This window comes from Phalacrocorax aristotelis, chromosome 4 (genome assembly GCF_949628215.1).
Source record: "Phalacrocorax aristotelis chromosome 4, bGulAri2.1, whole genome shotgun sequence".
NCBI lineage: Eukaryota > Metazoa > Chordata > Aves > Suliformes > Phalacrocoracidae > Phalacrocorax > Phalacrocorax aristotelis.
In genome coordinates this window covers 18,493,013-18,513,571 of record NC_134279.1, presented here as the reverse complement: position 1 = coordinate 18,513,571, position 20,559 = coordinate 18,493,013, and the positions used below count along the sequence as shown (strand labels likewise).

Here is a 20,559-nt window from a genome sequence, read left to right as displayed (position 1 = left end):
TTAGATACATGCTTATTAAACTACAGTTTTAAAATTCATAATAGTAAATAAACACCAATTTTATACTGTCTTTCACCCTAGGCGTACCAGTTAAACTTCTGGAAACTGTAACTCTTAGGTCTGAAGGGAGATAAGCACTCCTCTGAGTCACATGTTTAGAAAGAGGAGAGGCTGAAAACTGCACAGAAATTAAAACCAACAGGCCCTGAGGTCTCCCACGAAACTGGAGGCATATGAACCGACACCAACCAAGAAGAAGAGGAGCAATAAACATTGGGAAGCAAAAATAAATGTTCATTTAAACCATCAATATTCAATAACAGTACATGCCAAATTCTAGAAGTCTATATATCTATCTACTGCTTCTTTCTTAGCCACAAGGCCTGTCAGAGAAGAAAATTAGATTGTTTTGACATAATTTGGTCTCGACAAATCTGTGCTGGCTGTTACAATTGGCATATACAATTTGAGATGTCAAAAGATTTATATCATTGAGAAGGTAGGGCCAATAATTGAAGTTCTGATGGGCCTAACAAGAGAGTGTCATAATAAAGAAATCACTCAAAGGAACTCGGTTCAGCAGAACAAGCAGTCAAAAAATGCAGCTAATACTTAGCCAACTTGCTAAAAGGTAATTACTTCTACTCTAAATTTATGCACACTGTATGGAGAAAAGCCTGAGCTAAGTGTATATAACACAATATAAATCTCAGGAGAAAAGAAATTCCTTTCCTTTACCATTGCTCTTCTTGTGTAGTAAACTTGGTGACTGGCAGTACATTTTCATCCAAATATGCACACATACAAAATTACAGATACATCTCACTCCCCCAGTGACTTTATAACATGTTGCTAGGTAACAGTGCATACAAGTCAGGTTTCAAGACCTTTAGTAAGTCACCATAAAATAACCGCATAGGCCTTCTGCATGAATAATGTACATTTGTATCCTTTTTCTGGTGCCAATAGATCAGACATTGAAAACATGACTGTCTGCCAAACTGTAAACAGCTCCCCATCAACTGCTACATGAAAAACAACACATCAAAATTTTGTATGTTTTCTCAGCTTTCAGGCTTTGCCCCCCTCTCCTGCTTTCTGCTCTTATTCTTGCTGCATGCAGCCATCATGAGCACTACCATCTACTGATCAGTACAGCTGTGCCACTTAGTGCACAGCAACCCAAATTTAAGACACGGATCAGAACAACAACATATATGGAACAGCTGTCAGAAAACATAAAAAATGGATTTCATATAAAGTCCAAATTTGAAACTCAAAATGTACAAGAAAAAATGTACAAGCAAATCAAAACAGACTCATCCTTGCTCATTTTTTGTTGGTCATAATAATAAATTATATCAGTGGATTATTTTTTCTTTTTAAAGGCGAGATGCCTGTAGCTTCTTCCAATCCACACAGCAAACCATTTATGCCAGCTCATTTCACTTCCTGCTTGTCCTCAGCTCTTTTTCATTTTCCTGCTTGGCTCCATGAAGCCTCAAGGCTTGATTTCTTGTGTTTACCCATTCTACTTGATTCTCCACAGAACTGCAATCCCAATAAAGGTCTGAGCAGATGAGGACAGCAAGCCTTTCCAAAATAAATGGCTGCAGTTTCACCAAGGCAATGGCATTAGGACAGAGCTAATTCCTTAGTTTGTCTTACAATAAAATTTGCTAAAATGCCACTTTCATTCTATTCAAAGGAAAAGGCGACAAATTATGCTCTATTGAAAAGGGTATCTTCTACCTCCAAACTCTATAACTTGCCATAGGGACTTGCCACCTCTGTAGGGGAATAGACAGGGATCGGCGACTGGAAGATCACGGGCTGTGACGGAAAGATAGACTCCTCCCCATAGGAGTGGCAGGAACAGGAAGCGCAAGAGCTATATAAGCGTGTGACGCAGCCAAATAAACGGACATTTTGTATCCATCATACTGATGTCTGTGCATCACTGTCCCCAGGGCGGGTAGAGCCCTGTGTCCCGGAGATATGCGGCCCAAGATAAGTTCTCCCGTAGAAGCGTACAGCTACACACCTCCTTGTGAAATAGAAGTTTCTTTAGTGACATTTTTCCTGACTTCTTTCTCCTTAAAAATTAAAGGCCAATTTTGAAAACATTTAGTATAGAACATCCCCCCAGCATATCCATAATTCTGAAGTGTTCAGTCAAATCAATAAAAGAGCACATAAAATATAACAGAGTCACCCTAAACACGACCTCCACTTCAGGATCTCACATGAGTATCAGTCTCACAGCAATAATCTGACAGTGAAAGAAAACACAAACATATGCTTTGCAGTAGATGTAGATTTCAATTAAAACATTAAAAAATTAAAAACTATTCATTAATCTCTAGGACTACCTTTTTTAAACTCTTATTAATCAAGTAGTGCAGTAATGTTCATACTTCACACTTATTTACTAGTTAGACCTCAAATACTACTCTGAAATGAATGTGACCCATACTTTATTGGTCCTATTTAACAGATGGTTAAAGGCAGAGAACTTAAGAGCTGAATTTTCTAACATGCTGGGCACTTGTGTCCCTCAGTGATTTCAAACCAGAACTACAGGTATTCAGCGTGCCTGAAAAACACATCAAATGAGATCTGCCAAGGTAACTGTCAACAAACTTGAAAGCCTAGATAAAAAGTTCTCACTCCTAATCCCAGCAATTAAACAGCAAAATCCCCCTCTTCTCTCACCACTTCCCCTCTTCCCTCCATCATGCACCTCTCCTTATCAAAAGAAACAAGAAATTATAAGTTAAGAAGTTGCAATGTTTTTCTCCCGGCAATTCCATGACTTAGCAAACCCACAGCAAAGTGTTTCTTAGCCCATAAAAGAGCAGCTGATGCTGCATTTTCCTGCTTAATTACCTGACAACTTCATGAGAAAATCTGATGCCATCTTGACAGAGATGTCTTGGCTGAATAGTGCTGATGCTGTATTGGCCACAAAGTCAGAGGAGTCTTTCAGCTTTGTGTTGTTGGGAGCTCTGTCAACAGTGCTAAGAGCAAAAGGTGCAGCTGAGATGCCATTGTCATCTTTGGGCTCTTCTTTCACTAGTAAAGGTGGAATACCTCCACTAGGCTGCCCAGCCACATCAGGTGTTTTAGGTAGACATGCTGATCCCGTAGGGTCAGGTCCACCTCCTTCCCTCTGTGGTCCTGGGCAGGAGTCACTATTTAGCTGTGGTGACCCCTTCACCTCAGTTTCTGGTATTTCCTCCTTGACTTTGGATTCTGTCCTGAGGAAATGTTGATGGCAACGCATATGGAGTTTCAGGCTGAAGTGGCGGGAGGAGGTAAAAGGGCATAGCTGGCATTGAAAGGTCTCACCCCTGTCTTGGTGCTGATGAACCTGGTTAAAGAGGTGAAAGATAAAAGCATGTATTAAGCAAAAGAGTTTACTAGCATTACAAAAATCTCAACTCTACACTTCTCACACCATTTGAAAAAAAAAAAAACAAAACTAATGGGTGAACTCTTCATTCTGAGCACTTGGAAAGAAGTCAGGCACTAAGAACAGTAGGATTCTTACAAACATAAGTCAAAGAACATAAACACCAGATTGAAAAAAAACCACAGGAACATCTGTTTCTGTGGCATGGAAATCATGAAGTCTGCTTTGGATCAAACAGTCCTTACAACTGGATCCTGACGACCTGTCAGTGCACAAAAAGACTTCCAAGCTATAACCAGTAGCTTTCTTGATTAAAAAGCAAAAAACAAAACACCCCTATTACATGTTCTGCTAAGCATGATCATTCTGTGCAACCTCATAAATAACAGCTGTTCAGAGCAACCCAGCAAAACACCAATGCGCATAGCAACGTCCATCATCAATTCATGTATCGTTAGAGCAAAAACGCAGCACCTGGCAATACCAAGGCACTATTGAAAAACTTTGTTGTAAATTAATTCGACCACAAAATAACATCCATTATGATAAAATACAAACATGAGAGATGGTGTTTGCCATTTATTCTATTTTATCAGTCAATTAATGATTACAGTTAATCTTACTGTCCTCATATTTTGACTGCAGGTTCTTTCTCATAGAGGTTGTATGCTCCAGTGTGACTACAATGCCTAGTATCCTCAGGCCTGATCCTGATTACCCTTTGAAGAGAACTCCATCCGTCCATATGTAATGGTTTACATATTATTTGACAGACACACTCATTAATATAAACTCTATACATATAATTATACAATTTCTTGTTTAACACAGCACTCGTGAAAGGGAAGGAATAATTGAGCCAGCATAGCAGTGGCAGGTATATTGAAAAGTTTTTTCCCTATAGTTTCACAAATTAATTTTAAATCCTGACAGTAGCACTCCGGGCTACTCCCTGCAGAAAGACTGGCAAATACATACATTTTTTTCCTTTCTAATTGATGAACATGTGATCAGGACAAACTGGCACCAGACTGAGCTCCACACATTCGTTTTCACTTGTGACTCGAGTTGGTTGGAAACATTTCAGTGAGACAGATTTTTGTTGGAAAACGGCAATTTTTTGAACGCAAAATATTTCACCTGAAACATGGAGAGGTTTGATGAACTCTTGGCAAATGAGGCACAGTTCCCCTACCCTACTGAGTGGCACTCTACCTCCGCTCCCTGAGCTTGGCTTAGAAGCAGCCAGCTGTGCCAGGGATCCAAAGCTTACTGCTGTAGCCTGGGAATCCAAAAGCCCTGAGAGCTCCAGCTCTAGTCAAAGCTCAGCTCTACACCAGGGAGCCTGGGAACCTAGCTTTAGCTAAGGCTTTCAGCACTTTCCAGTTTCCTGCAGAGCTCTGGGGTAACAGCAGCATTTCCCAAACACAGATCTGTCAAAATTCAGGCTGGAGTTTCCCATGGTTGTAGATTTGCCCTGATTCATTTTGTGTATAGTAAGAGGAATTCAGGCACAAGCTTGTATCCAGCATTCCCAGAAACAGGACCTCAATTCAGATCTGCTAAAATGTGAAGCTGGGAGATGTCCCTCTTTTAGCCCTTTTTGCATTCAGTGAAGACACATTTCATTAGTCTGCATAGCTCTTCATTCAGTAGTTCTTCAAGGGCTCCAGAGATTAGGTTCTAAACAAACAGACAGCAGGAGAGAATTTTTCTTGGCCAGCCACTTTACAGAATTACATTCTCAGTATCATATAAACATGACATTTACAGACAAAGTAATACTGGAATCTTAAAATTGCACCTGACAACAAAAAAAAAATTAGAAGCTAATACTAACCTAAGACAGTTTTAAAGCAACAACCTTGCAGAAGAATAGTGGAACAATAAATTCTAAATATTAACAGGTTACAACAGAAATGCCAACCAGATTGCCTGTCTACACTACTAGAAACAGGATGGTCTGTGAGCACAGCAGTATGTAAGCACTACTCTTCATGAAGAGCATTGAGATATACTAATGGTGGCAAGCACTCTCACCATGGCAACTTTATCTCTTACACCCACTGAGATTCTGTGTGCCAGGGTTTCTCTCCAGGATCCCCTTCAATCAACATTTCCCTGCCTACATATTTAACCACTTCTTCTAGAGGCCTCTTATCACAATCATCAATACGATGCCTTCTGAAGGCTGTCACTGCTGCAGTCAGGTCGCAAAGTGTGTGGGAGCCCACCCTCTCTTCCCAGGAGCATGGCATACCACCCCTGCAATATCTTTTGAGAATGGATGAGAATAGAGGGAGCTGATTCATCTGATCTGGATTTTTCTCCTGCCCAAAGACAATAGCAGCATCACCAATGGATTTCTTATAAAATAAAGTACATTTATAACTTGCAGCCAAGGAATGACAGAGCTCAAACCCAAATATTTAGAGTTTTGAAAGGAATAATTTTAGATCTACGAAACACTGAGATGAAACAACGTCAAGCCCAATATTCAGCTCCCAGTGTTAGCTAAAATAAAAAAACACATTATTATTTCGTTTTGAGAATGATATTTATTTTAAAATTTGAACACTATTAGGAATAGAAACTAAGAGTTAAAGACCCTTTAAAGGAAAAACTATCCCTTATTTTCTCATTTAACAGCAGCTAAAAGAGCCAAGAATTGCCATTTTACGCTATTCGGAGGGAAAAGTCAAGGCAGCAAGTAGTTGGTGCAGAATAAGAAAAAAGAAACCCTGTAGAGCTACACAGAAAGCCACAGGGGAGACTCAGGTCATGCAGTGTTACAGTCCAAAAAGCTGCCTTCTCCCTCCATGAGACAGGGAATGGCTCTTACAGTGTTCTAATGCTACCCAAACCATCAGATGTCCTCTTTAGAATCGACTAGGCTGCTGCTGCAAGAACCACAGGCACGAGGAGATGAGGACAGCTGACAGGTGTTCTCCAAAGTTCTAGGCCCAGCTGCTGCCAGATTTGGATCTCTCTGATTTACGCTGCAACAAACCACAGTGCACAAACCTGCTCCCAGAGAATGATTCTTTCAAAATCCTATAAAACTACTGTTTGACTTATGTCAAACATTTAAGGACTTCTACCTTCTGAGTTTATTTCATATAACTGTGTATATTCTCCTTGACTGTGCAAAGTACTTGTATCATCTTTATTTTAACCCTACAGTCTTCCCAGTCTCAAATAATATTTAATGGTTCTACAGGTTTTTTCAGTGTGTGCTTGATATGACGTATGCAATAATTTTCAACAGAACTATATACTCCTTACAGAATTCAGGCCTAGCTTGAGGACTTGGGTACAAGTTATCTATTGTCTTTTTTCTTTTTTTTAAAATTTGTTTCTTTCAGTTTCTCTTGCTGCTTCCTCATTCTCACATTGCAAGAAAGAAAAAAAGAAGCCATTCAATTTATCTTCTCTATCACATGCATTATTTTGATCACACCTCTTTTCCATACCTGGCAGTCCCATTGTTCTCAGCTTCTTTCTTCAAAGGGAGTTCTTGCCATCCCACTAATCATTTTCATTGCCAACTTTTAAAATCCCTTCTATTTCTGATACATTTTTGATACAGTGACCAGAAGCGAATATCGTAAGTGGCAGCATACCATATGTTAATAATAGCATTGTAATATTTCCAGTGTTATTTCTGTTTTATTCTACAGACATTCAAGTATCTAATATACTTTTTAACCACTGCTGCACATGCCAAGAAAAGGTTTTCATTGAACTGTCTACAGCGATACTCAGATATTTTCCCTGAGTAGTTACAGTTCATTATATCAGACAGCCAGGTGCACAATTAGACTCTTGCTTCCAAGATGCAGTACCTTATATTTGTCAACAATAACTTCATTTGCCTCCTTGTTTACCTGTCAGCCAGCCTTTTTTTATTCCCTTTCAAAGTTTGCCTTTTCTAATCTTCATTCGTGCACATAAGGTTGTATTGTCTACAATTCTCTTACCCACAGTCATGTTGTGCAGATTGCATTTGCTAAAATATGCACAATTCCACTCTTAATAATAGAATACCCCTCTGTTAGCCTTTTGTCATGCTTAAAATTGCTAATTCCTTCCTACCCTTTGTTTTACTGTCTCTTGGTGAATTTCTAATTTGCCATAGTACATCACATTGCTTAATTTATTTGGCAGCTTCTCAGGGAGAAGCTTTGCCAAAGGCTTTTTTAAAAACCAAATAAATTTCAACTGATTCTTAAGTCCATGATTTTCCTGACATGCTCAAAACATCTTAGTGGAAGACCACATGATTTTCTTTTACAGAAACCACATGTCCCTATCATATCGTATCATTTGTATATGGTATTTTTTTCTGTTACATCTTTTGTTGACATACTAGTATTTCTAGTATCATAAGCAGTTTCTTAAATCATCTTTTCATACTTAAAAACAACTTCCCTGCTGATTTACCAGCCAATATAAGTCATGGGAAGTACACACTGGCCCATACAGATGTACCACAAACACACGTGATCCCACCTAACAGGGTACACTGAGGAGCAGGGGTGAGGGAAACGGTGACACAGACATGCCCTGTCATTTTGTAGTGCTGGTGAGGTGGATATTCTCTTTTCTCCTTCCTTAAAGTTGGGGTAATGCTTTGCACAGACTCTCCTTTCTAGTTATGAGGCTCAGGAAGGGAAGGATTGGCATTCACCTTTCTTTTGTGGGACTTAACAGGGAACCTTCACCCCTAAGCAAAATCAGAACATAAGGGAGTTGGGGTGCTGAATCCATTCACTGCTATATTTGCTTCTGGCTACTCAGTCTTTACTTACTTTCTGTGACCTAATTATGACTTTTTTCTTTGCCTACTATAAGGTTTTATTTTTCTCACCAACTTTCAAGTGGATTAACATTTCCATGAGGGGGATCTGTTGAAGCAACTACTACAAATAACAACAACTACAATCTGGCCATTTAGCCACACCTGCCTACCCACTGATTTTTTTCTTTTTGAGGTTTTTAGGTTTTGGTTGTGGGTGGGGGTTTTTTTGTTTGTTTGGGTTTTTTAAATCTCTTTTAGTAAATGCCTTCTTCTGCGGCTGCATTTGAGTACACTTGAGAGGTCTCCATTTTGCATCTATCATGTGCCCTCTGCTTTTTCACTTAGTGCTCTTTCCTGAGAAGTTCACTCATTTTTAAAATACTGCACTTTCAAAAGTTTAGTGCTATGGTGCTAGTTTTGATATGATCCTTCCCTTCAGGACACATGCATTATTTATATAGTATTTTCTTTTTGAAATTATTTCCTTGCTTTGCTTGAAAGCAAAGGGGAAAAAAGAAGCCTCTCTGCAGGGCTGGACTGGACTAGTTGTTCAAAAAATAAAAAATTTCTTTTTTTTCTTGAAGATTTAAGGTATCAATGAATTTCCTGTCTTATCCTTGCCTCATATGCAAGAAGTGACAAGAGTAAAAGGCAGATATTTGAAGACACTTGTGGTACCTGTCTAAGACTCAGGGCACAGATTTCACCTGTTGAAAGGCTGTACGAGTTTGCATTACCTCCCCTGCCTGAAGAGAGGCAATGGAATCACAGGCACCTCCCAGGGCTCTTTAAGGTTAGCTTAAACCAAACAATACAAAAGTCCCTTCCATAAAACACAGTCAACATCCTTCTCCCAATATGGTGAAGATGCTTTAAAATAACCTGTCCTACACATCACCAAAATGGATTAGGAATGCATATTCAGTTGTCTGACCCTAGCTTGAGGAAGAAAGAGGGAAAAGCAAATCACTAAGGGGTAGTGAAGACATGGCCACATTCTTCAGAGCCTTTCCATATTTCTACTATCACGTAATTAGTAGCCTCTCCCTAATCAGGAGGCTGGTTATAACCCTCTTCATATTACACAGGAATATTAAACTAAGATCTCACTACATGGTCCCTCTTCATAAGCAACAGAAGCAGGAAGATCCCATGGTTGGGCATCATACAACCTGCCTGCCACTGCATCTAACTTTTCTGTTAAGCGTAATCTTCATTTTCCTGATTTTCTGTTATACCACCATGCTTCAGCACCTGTTCACAATGCCAACCTTCTTTTCCACTGCTAGAAGAGCTGGCTCACCCATTTCTGCCTTATGTCTATATAGCAGCACAGGGAACATTTATAGATATTATTTTTGGCCATATGCTCCTCTTCCTCATGCCCCCTTCCAAGTGCTCAGGCTAATATCCTGTTGCTTTCTTGGAACATATCTGTATGATCTCACAGCCTATCCGTCCACCAGTCGCTGAGGAAGATATGTGCATGATCCAAACGCACCAATTGGCCGAAGTCTGACTGATGCTTGTGGTATTGCTCTGAGGTAAATTTAATCCCTACCAGGAAAAACAGAAAAGCCTGAATACATCTTGCTGCATTACACCATCCCTTTCTGTTGCTTTCTGCAGTAGTAGTACATAAGATAGTCTCTCTCAAGAAGAAAACAACATAATCCAACTGAATATATGTTTAGATAAACAGAGATAAAGACTCAAGCATAAGCCTTGCTGCCTGCTTTGACAAGATACCTCCCTCAGTTACCCATTCATTTCATACAGCTTAATTTTCAGTATTCTCAGTGCCCCTGGAAACCATGCTATGCTACCAGAATCAGGTCCTGCGATGCTACCCCTAGATTCCTGGGAATACGGGCCAAAACTTGTAGTTATGCATGTAGTATAACTTGTCTCCAAAACAGACTAATACAATTCTGTACTGTGCCTATTTTAGGATTTTTCCAAGGTGCCTATCACTGTGGAATCTAAATGCCATATAACAATTACAGATAACACTGTGTTCCTTAAAAGGCAGTCTACTCAGCGTCCCTTGTTCATTGTGTGCCTGTGTGGAAACTTTCCTTCTGCTTCCCTTCTTGCCTTTCACTTCCTCGCCTCCAGTTGTGAGTTGGTCCTGGCAAAGTGCCCTTACTGGAAGAATCCTTCGTCAACATGGTGGGTAGCACATGTAGATCTGAATATGGCCATGGCTGGAATTAATCCAGCTTAAGATTTTCTCTAGCAGGGGACAAGACACCAAAAATGCTGGCAAAGTCGTGTGCTGCGTCAATCAGTTTGACATGCTATAATTACCGTAAAATGACACAGTATTTATATAATATAGTTGTTATTATTTTTTAACCTAAAGATACACACAATAAGGAAAGCCCATGTGGAGACACATACAAACCACACATGGAAATTAAATTCTAAATGACCAGTTTCAGTGCAAATGCCTACAAGAACCTAGAAAAAAGAGGAAGTGCTTGAGCTCAGGGCTATGCTGCCTACAAAGACAACGCTATTAGATTTTGAGGACTGCTGCTGGACAAAACACCTCAACAGGTTTTGTCTGTCATCCTTATCAATAGAATATAAAACCTGAAGAGCAGCATAAAGGAGAAAGCTTGGCTTGTGGTAGCATCCTAGAATAAAAATTGGCTTATCATGAATCACAAACACCAGCCTAGTACCCTAATTTTGAGTAGCCTTTTTGGTTTTGAAAAATGTGTCTTCACCTGCAGCTACAGCTGACTTATGGGGAGGGAGAAAGGGATGGAGAGCTCGAGGCAGCTCTACCTTTGTGGGTTGCCTGTCAGGAAAGAGATACGGCCAGGTAGCTCCCAAAGGATCCTAGGACAACGAAGAAAACTGAAACATCCTACTTACTTAACCAGAACACTGCATCCTATGTAGCTCCCAGCTGTGCTGTACCATTTCTGATGTGTATTCATCCCATTCGGAACACTGTTGGTTTATATACGTGTCCGTTATTATGATCTTATACTTATTTACATACAGATTTAAAAGCAGCACTTTTTTATAATGAGAAAAGAAATCTGATATTTTTTTATATTTAATCTTGTTATCAATTTGTACTTTCTCCAAAGGGAATTCAAGTTACACCTGCCACTGTTGGACTCATGACTAACATGCCCCCACCTCATTCACCTGCCTCAGTTTTGATGTGATATTAAATATTTTTACGAATGGCTTAGTTGAGAAAAGTGTATGAAACCCACTGAAATTAAGGTAAAATGTTATCTTTCAGAATCTTGCACTTGTGATTCTTTACATCTGTCCGTAAGACTATAATAAGGACAAAAGACCAACTACAGGGAGTCTAGTTTTGTAAGACAATTGCCTTCATCTTAAATAGGGAGCAGTTTTACCAGCAAAGACCACTGGGTCCATCATGACCTGCATGGCTGGACTGCACTGACTGAGGAGACTTCAGATCTTACCTCCATAGTAAGGCTAAAGGAGGCTGTAATCTCTTAGGTTGTGTCAGGTAGCTCTGGGCCTGCCTCTGACCTCAATGATGTCTAATTGAGCATTACTTGGTAATAATTACTATATTACCAAATAATTAACATTACACGTTACATGTTTGTATGAGGGGTCTGTTTTAAGATGACATGGGCTCAGTTAATGAAGGTGTTTATGTTAGATGGGGAGTAGAAAAGAGCACAAGGGCTTCAGACAGCCATCAATTCTATACCACAGAGACAGTGAAAAAGCCCTTAATTTCTCCAATGTACTACCTGTGACTGTCTATGGAAATCACCATGCCAAAAAGGAAGGGATAAGCCCTCAAACCTGCAAATAACAATTCCGAAAAGGCAAAAAAAAGCAGAGAACAAGAATTTCTGCAGGGAGTAATAGGGATGCCCTTTACAAAGCAGGAGAAAACAACAGGTCTTTACCAGTGAATAGCAAACTTTTAGGTGGTGCATGCTTCTATGCAGGCTGTCAACACTGAAAACAAACAAACAAAAAACCCCCAACTTTTTATCATGTTGTGTTCCCATTCTTTCTATTAATCTCCTTTGGGGCGGGGGGGGGGGGGGGGGGGGGGGTGGAGGGGAAGGAAGGGGGCAGCCATCCAAACCCTCTAGTCAACATGGAACACCAAGTCCTAAAAGAAAGAGCCATAAACACCAAACCTACTCCTACTTGATAAGGATTAGCATGATACACCAAGGATGCCCTGGAATACTGCATTGATCCACAGCAGAAGAGTTAAGGGATGAGCCTTCAGACTTTAGGATCATGATTTCAGACCTAGGAAGGACCTGAAATACAGTAAGGTCTGCTGTTGTGATTAGTGGAATCATCTGAAATCATTTACACTGAAGGGAATAGTTACTTGGGTGTAAGCAAGGTTAGACTCCTCTCTAGTGACCTCAGATTCTGCAATAGCACATATAAAAGCTGACCAGGCATTTCTGTCCCCCTCCACACCAGCCCCGTACTCTATTAGACACATATGTCTAAAACAGACAAAATAACTATAATAAAACATTTTACTGTTATTATAAGGCTCAACTGCATTAACAAGGGAAACTTTTTGCACTTCAGCTTCTTCGTCCATGTGCTAATGGGACAGGTACCATTTTTCCTTCACCAAGCATGTTCTACAGCTTGCAAGGCCAGGCACTTTGTATGTTGCAGCCATGTAGTACTTCAGCTAAGCAGACAGAGTTTCTTTACATTTTTATGTTTTTCCACATCAACATGGATGTTTCTTCCTTCAAAAGGTCATTTTCAGTTTCAGCCTAAAACTTAGGCTGAGTTAAAAGCGCTCTTTAAACTTAACAGAAACATCTGAAAACAATATGTTACAGTCTAATCTGTCGTTCATTTTATTTTGGATCCCTCACTGCTGAAATGCCTGCAGTTAAACGCTAGAGCAAGAAAAAAGTTAAAACTGCAGGCCTGTCTATAGAAAGTAATGGGGAGAACCCCTGCTAGTACTGCCCAACTTGGTATGCCCACTTAGTGTGATGCAACGGCACACAGAGACACTAGCTGGCATCCCGAAAAGCAGCACTGCTGAGTTTGCATGGTGTCACATCTCAGCTAACATCCCTGCTTCTAGTGGTTCCGGGTCCAGAACTAAACCGGTCACAGACAGCTTGTTCTGCACCAAGCTGACATAACGCAAGACAGTTTCCACACTGCATAAAATGGAAAGGCAAGCAAAGGGGAAAAAGCTATTTCTTTCTGGTTTTATGGTCTCTTTATTTAAAGGCATCATTAGTAGCACAGCTAGGGAAATTTTATTCTTGCAAATGCATATCAAACAGGTTTGATTGATGATTCAGGTGTTTGGATTGTCAGCAAATATTTCCCTTACCTTCATGTGTGATTTGAGATTGTCCTTGCGTGCACAGCGAAATGGACAGAGTGGACACTGATGACTTTTCAAACCTGTATGAATCACCATGTGCCGTTTCCAGTAACTCTTCCTCTTGATAACCAAACCACAGATCGGACACTGGAAAGGTTTTCCTCCTTCTTCTTCTGAGGCTTAGCAGAAGGGGGGAAGAAAAAGAAAGGATCCTTTACAGCCACTTGTCGAATACTTTCCCCTTGTAAACATACTCAAGATACCATTTTTCAATGCTAGAATTTCATCTGCAAAGAGACACATCAGTTAAACAACAACATGTACCAGAAATTCCAGATCCTACCCCCTGCATATCCCTTTTCCCCTTAATCTAATTATTCTCCCTCTGAGAAAGGTCACCATAATTTATAAAGGTTAATGTCCCAAACATCCTTTGGCTAATCAGTAGGGGATGCTACTCTATCTCACCTGGTCCTAATGTTCCTTATAATTTAACTGAACTGAGATGGATGTCTCTCATAATCATCACTTTGCAGCTTCATTTCCTATCAAAGGCCAGTTGTAGTAGGGTATGGAAAATACACTTAACTGTTAAAAATTTATACATTTCCATATCTGATGGCTAGCCAGCAGAGGAGTGGGATATAAAGCACAGAACAATCCACAACTTAACTGAAAAGCACACTGGTATTGCATATCAGATATACTTAACTCCAGAAGTGAATGACTTCAGAACCCCTGCTGTTTAACTTGTTTAGTTATGGCTCGAGCAGATGCTGCTGCAACTTCAGCCATCAGGGTTCTTCAGGTCGTGGGTTTCCTTCTGCTCGTCTAGTTGCCAGGGTTTTAAATCTATTGCCTTCCTAAATGTTTGCACTCTGCTTTACTGCCCAATTCACCTAAGATAAAAAAAGGATTTGGTGGCATTTATCAGGCAAATATGGCTAGTCTGCTGAGTGTGGAACCATCTCAAGGTTGAGGAAAAGAGAAATTCCTGCTGCTGACTTAACACAACTAACCATCCAGTCATCCTCTCACCACGATTTTCTCTGCTTATTATAAAGAAAGGCCTACTATTACTGTCAAATTGGAAGCCTTTTTCCTCAGTATAAAAGACAGACTATTTTCAAATGTCCAGAGCTCAGCAATGTGCATCCTGCTATTTGGAATTTCTCTCAGAATATTTAATCTCATTATTATCAGTTATTTCCTACTGATAAGGACAGAGCAAACATCAAATTCCCTTGATGAGGAACTAAGTGATAAAAAGCTCCAGAAAGATTTGTCATATCCTAAAAATACAATTCTTGCTATTAGGTAGGAAACAAAACCACTGTAATTCAACTGATTAGGTAGTCATTACTTAAGTACAAAAAAGGACACATTGTCAAAGCACGCAATTCTGCAAGTTCAGAAATTCTCCTTGTGAAATATTCTATCACAGTCAACATATTATCAAACTGTTCCCCTCTCTGCACCTCTAAATTGTAAGCCAAAGCCAAATCCTATAATTGCTTGTGTTTCAGTTTTTAAATATCTTTACTTACTTCTTCCCAAAAGGCAGGAGAAAGACAAACTGCAGGAGAAAATATATTGGTAGCATTTTTACCTATCATTTCTCTTCCTTCTATCATATCTTTTCTCCAGCCTCTGGTTATCATCACAAAGGATCCAAAAAGAAATGGGTAACAAGCTATTACCTGTTTTCCACCCCATTAAAAATAAATCTGCAAATAAGATGGATCAAAAGTAATTTAGCAAGTTACAAAATATACAAAGAACTGGCCTGAATATTTGTGACTTCACCAATAACAATGACAATTAATGGCACACAGTAATTATGTCAACGCTCTCCAAAGCTGAACTATGTTAGCTTTTTACTACATAAACCTCAGCCTAAGAAAAAAAACTGTGGGCTTACAGCTTTCCTTCATTTATACTGAGGTCTATTTCATGTCACACAGTGTCAATTAGTTGGAAAGAGTGACACCAGTGAGGAGAGAATCAGCCAGTGCTTCCCAAAAAAGTTTCAGGAACAAAATGGCAAGCATTGCAGGCAAAAAGTTACACCAAACAAGCATTCAGTCAGTAAAAGAAGGGTTTGCCATCCACACTCTTTCAAAAACAACATCAGAACTTTACTGCAGATTCCAGGCTTCCTTTTAAATTTCATCCAAAACACACAAGCATCTTATAAAATTGGCAATACTAACAGATTGATAGAAAAGTTAGTCTTCTCTGTATCACTTTACTATAGCCTATGCAAGTAATGGCTAGGTCCACCAAACCTGACACGCAGTTTCAGAGGTGTCTACACTCTGATAAGCCATGGGTCCAGCTTCTTGCCTGTAATAATTCTGAGCAAATAGCTTAACATGGTGGACAAAAGAACAGCAGGCATACTCTTGTATAAACATATTCCTCTTTAAATAGCCTCCATCTTTGCTGTTCCTTACTTGTAGACATCTAATTAACCTCACTGAGTATTGATCTCATAATCAAAGCCACATGTTGCTGGTGGGTAAGTGAATCAGATTCACCACAACAAAGCAAACTCACCAGTGCCTTAAACATTCAAAGTGTGAGAAGGGATAAAACCACCTGTCAAGCTACGCCTACTGGGAAAAGATGTCTCTGGGAACAAGACAAAAAAACCCCACGTCTCAAGGAGCAATCAGACACACACAAAAAGATAAAATGTTATAAAGTGAAATAATATTTTCTGCTTTTAGTGCCATAAGGCTGTAGGTGCAAAAGGAATCAGGAATGTGTGGCATTTATTTTCATGGCGAATATACAGGCTCAGCTGCCCTACTTAACTTTTACAGAAATGAAATCTTCAATCAAAGGTTACTAAACAGTGACCTCTTTTTGCAAGCTGCATTTCTCTGTGACTGAAGGAATCAAGGCACCTGGCTGTCCATAATCAACATCCAGATACACCAACCAACAGCTTGCTTTTTATTTTCAGTCGGTTAATTATTTAGAAAGGAAAAACTTAATAGCATATCAGAAAATGGACTTAAAGAACTTTTGTTATGAACATTGCACTATGAAGTTTGCTTGGATGCCAGCTGGCATTGGCCCAGTGTGTATGAACTGAAAGGAAACACCCTTCCTCTTGGGATACTAGTCCCATATATTATAAAAAATGAATAGTTGTTCCTTGGTTACCAAAGACCTGAGGCAGTCAGCCCCCATTGTTATCTTTTCACAGCACAGTATGCTTGGGCCTTCAGCAAAGAGAATAGTTGCTAGGAATTTGCTGCATCAGAGCTAGTGTATAAAGTGCCGGTACTACCAGCACAATTGCCCACTGGTACAGAGCGCTCCGCTAGTATGAGCTGCACAGACAAATCCCACAGTTTGTTGGTCAAACACAGAACCTGGATTTTACTACAACCATTTACTTTTCCCCAGTAAAAACTTCTGATGTGAACAGCTTTTTCTCCAGCAGGAAATAAACTAACAACTTCAAATAAATTTTAACCTTACTCCTTTTCTATACATTGTTGCCTTTCTTATATGAAGGTTGGTCTTCATGGGGAAAGTTACATTAAATTAACGCCCACAGTCACACTGGTGCAGCCAGCGTGGGTAGTCCTATTCCCACACAAAAGAACCTTTTCTTGATTTAGCTTAGATGAAGTCCTTTTCGGAGTAACATAAACTAATGAAAACCTTAGGCCAGACCCATGCCAAGAATAGTTTGCCACTTTAATCACCTTGGCAAAACACACCAGCAAAGCATTTGTAGAACACATGTAACTCAGAGCAAGAAACTGGTACCAGTTGCACCTCATTGCATCCCTCCCTCTCTCTCTTCTTCCAAGGGAGGAATGAGCATTGCTGTCCATCCAACAGTTTCTACGCTATAAGTTTTTACTGCACAGGGATAGACAAGACCTCATAATATCTCTAAACGAAAAGGCTAGGTCAGAAAGACGGCAGTGCAATTATACAACGTCCATGTCAGGCTTCATGTTTGTACACTGGCTTGCTACACCTGTACAGTCAAGCTACTATTCCTGATAAAACTCAGCTTGATAAAGCTCTAATATACCCAACTACTTTGTGCATCTTGTGAAGATAGCTGACATGCTTCCTTCCCCTCTGCAGCAGAAGGCCACTCCAGGCATTTTGACAACATCTGAAGCTTTATGTTCTACCAGAAATATAAATCCATGATATGAACTTTTTATAGAAAGAGATGAAAGAAATCTTATTTTTCCTTATTTTGAACATGGTCATTTAAATTTCCCTGCATGGCTTGCCAGTTCTTGCCAAGACTGTTTCTGCATATTCCCTATAAGCCTAATTCCTTGACTGCTGACAGCTGGAACTGGTGGAGGGAAGTCAGAAGTGTAAAATGGTTCTTGTTGTGTAAATTAGAGATGCAATTCCCCTTTTTTTTTTTCTTTTTAATGACACAGGATTGTAAAATACTGAACTGCTGCAAAAAATTTTAATGAAAAGTGGCAACATAATAATATAGTCTAGTAAATTAGGACAGGGTAGTAAGTGATTACACAAAAGTCCATTTGTGATACAGACAGCAGGAGGGAGAATTCTCCCTTGTCCAATATTTCAAAAGCACTAGTTTTCTACATGCTCACTGATAGCGTGAGCTCCCTAACAGGGACTCTCTGATATTCTCCATTAAATATTTTTTGTGGGCTTATTCTGAACTTGGTAAGAGGGGGAAATACCATTGTACGGAACAAAAAAAACCCCAGACATAACAAAACAAAAAAACCCCCACACCACTGAACGGCATACTCATATCTTTCAAATATGGGAACATTTGTGACAGTTTGGTCTTCAAGTGGTATTTTTAAAAGCTTTTCTATTGCTTACCTAAAGTACCTATTTCTTATTCTTCTTATAATACATGGAATCAAACCAAATCCAGACACATTGAAGAGATGTTATATAAGCCTATAGGAAAATAAATACATTTCACTTACTGGAATGTGGCTCAAACTGTATCCATACCTGTACTAGCGGGTTTGGATGCTCTTCCCTTAGGGACTGGTAGTAACAATAATTCCAAAGACTGTGGTGGAGTTGCTTTCTCTTGCTTCATCTCTGAAAGCTTCAGGGGATCCTCAGCAACCAGGGATTTCTTCTCAGCCAACAGGGTGCCTGCAGCCCTTGCAGCAACCTCCTTGAGAAGGGCAGCTGAAGAGGTCATGGAAGCCAGAGAAAGGAAAGAACTAGCCGGAGGCGGGTGCTCCTGCCCAGGAGTCATACTTCTTTCACTCACTTTCTTAGATAAAGCTGCTAACGTGGAGCTGGCTGACTGAGAACTAAAAGGTGAGGAAAAGGATTCGAATCTTAGAGTGTCTTCAGTCCTTGAAAGAGATTTGTCCTGCAGAACAGCATTGGCTGCGGCTTTCAGTTTCAGGATAGCTGAATCAGGGGACAAACCACAGGTGGTGGCTGAGTTTGGCAACCACTTACCTTGATTCCATATAAAGTGACTACTTGCATTGTATTGGTCACTTTGTTCCTGTTTCTCAGCAAGCTTTCTGGCAAGAACACTTAGCTGCTGGGCATGATGAACAGGTGGAGAGAAGGAGAGATTTGAGCCAAGATTTACCGGGGACTCGACTCTGCCATTGGCTGTAACAGCAGCATCCAGCTTGAGGGAGCCAGCCTCCAGTAGCCGCCTCAGGTTACTACTCAGTGGCTTATTTGGACCAGGAGGTTCTTCTTCACACAGAGATGACACATCAGGAGAAAGGTGCTCTTTGCTCTGTAATGTGTCCCTTAATGCCTCATTTTCAATGGATCCCAGCTCCGCCGCATTGCTGCTAGGAGTTGCACTTCCCAAAGAAGTATCTGGGGAAGTGGACTGCTCTTGGATTCTGTCCTCAAGAGACAATTTAAAGTTCTCCTGGACTTCTCCATATGATGCTTCTGAAGGAGTTTCTGAAGAATTTCCAAACCAGCGTTCTTCTTCACTGAGTTCACCTTCCACTTCTTCCTGTCTGGAACCATCTGTGTGGAACCAAGAACACCAGTATTATTCCCTTTTTAGCATGAAGTATGACCCTACTGAACAGCCACCTAACACTCCCCTAAAGTGCATGGACCTGGCATCAGCCTGGATACAGTGGCCAGGAAAAAGGTTTTTGAAAATGAATAAGCCTTTCTTTGAAGACAAAATCATGACAAGCCTGTCACCTTTTAGTCAGTATAACAGCTAAAACTGCAACAATACAAATATACGTGATATATATTCATATATTGCAAATTTTTAATTATCAGCATAGTCTGTACATCCTGCAAAATATTATGAACTCTGAGGTATAAAGCAGGGATTTAACAGGCCCAGAAATTACTAGATACTTGTGTACAGCTAGCAAAGACACACCTTCAAAAGCAGATGAGGTATGTGGCTACTCAAAGTAGTTTCTTCCAGTGACTATAAATCTCAGCCCAATCCTGCAATGGCCCCTATCTAAAATAAAATAAAATTTGTACCAACAATACACAGTTAATTCCTGAATAGCTGAAATGACTATTTCATGAATGACTAATACATGAATGCAGGCTAAAGTTCTCATCTCTCCAACTATTTGGGAAAGGATTATCATGCACACAAAACTAATATTTGGGGGTTTGTTTTCTTCTTCTATAGACACTACTTGATTGCCATTCTTTATTAATGTTAAGGTTTTAAAGACCATCCTAAACTGAACTTAGTTTAGCTGAAAAGAGGAAAAAAGAAAAGAAAAAGGAAAAAAGAAATGTCCATCTCAATGCAGTTAGTTACATTTTCTTCTCTCTGGTAACTGCAACACATCTAGTCTCTCCTGAGGCCTAACTGACAGTATTTAAAGCACTGTGACCCCAGATTGCTCTTCTTCCTGATAGGTATTCAAAGTCATACAGTCATGACCGAGACTTTTTTGCAGATCTTGCTGACCAATCAGAACATAGTTAAGAACAACAGCAATGCTAGAATTAAATTCACATTACCTTCTC

The 20,559-nt window shown here is 39.9% G+C and overlaps 1 protein-coding gene across 7 annotated transcripts in view; it reads right to left on the bottom strand.

The window, feature by feature from the left end:
- Positions 1-20,559, bottom strand: part of ZNF827 (zinc finger protein 827) — a 107,910-nt gene that overhangs the window by 62,565 nt on the left and 24,786 nt on the right. For all 7 annotated transcript variants that reach the window (XR_012660236.1, XR_012660232.1, XR_012660233.1 and 4 more), the window contains exons 2-4: positions 18,562-19,569; positions 13,573-13,745; positions 2,890-3,373 (exon numbers count right to left, since the gene is read on the bottom strand). Coding sequence is in view for 2 of the 7 variants with exons in the window: in XM_075090449.1 (XP_074946550.1) it covers positions 2,890-3,373; positions 13,573-13,745; positions 18,562-19,569 (1,665 nt within the window). In the remaining 5 variants the exon portion in view is untranslated. The remainder of the gene's footprint in view (positions 1-2,889; positions 3,374-13,572; positions 13,746-18,561; positions 19,570-20,559) is intronic.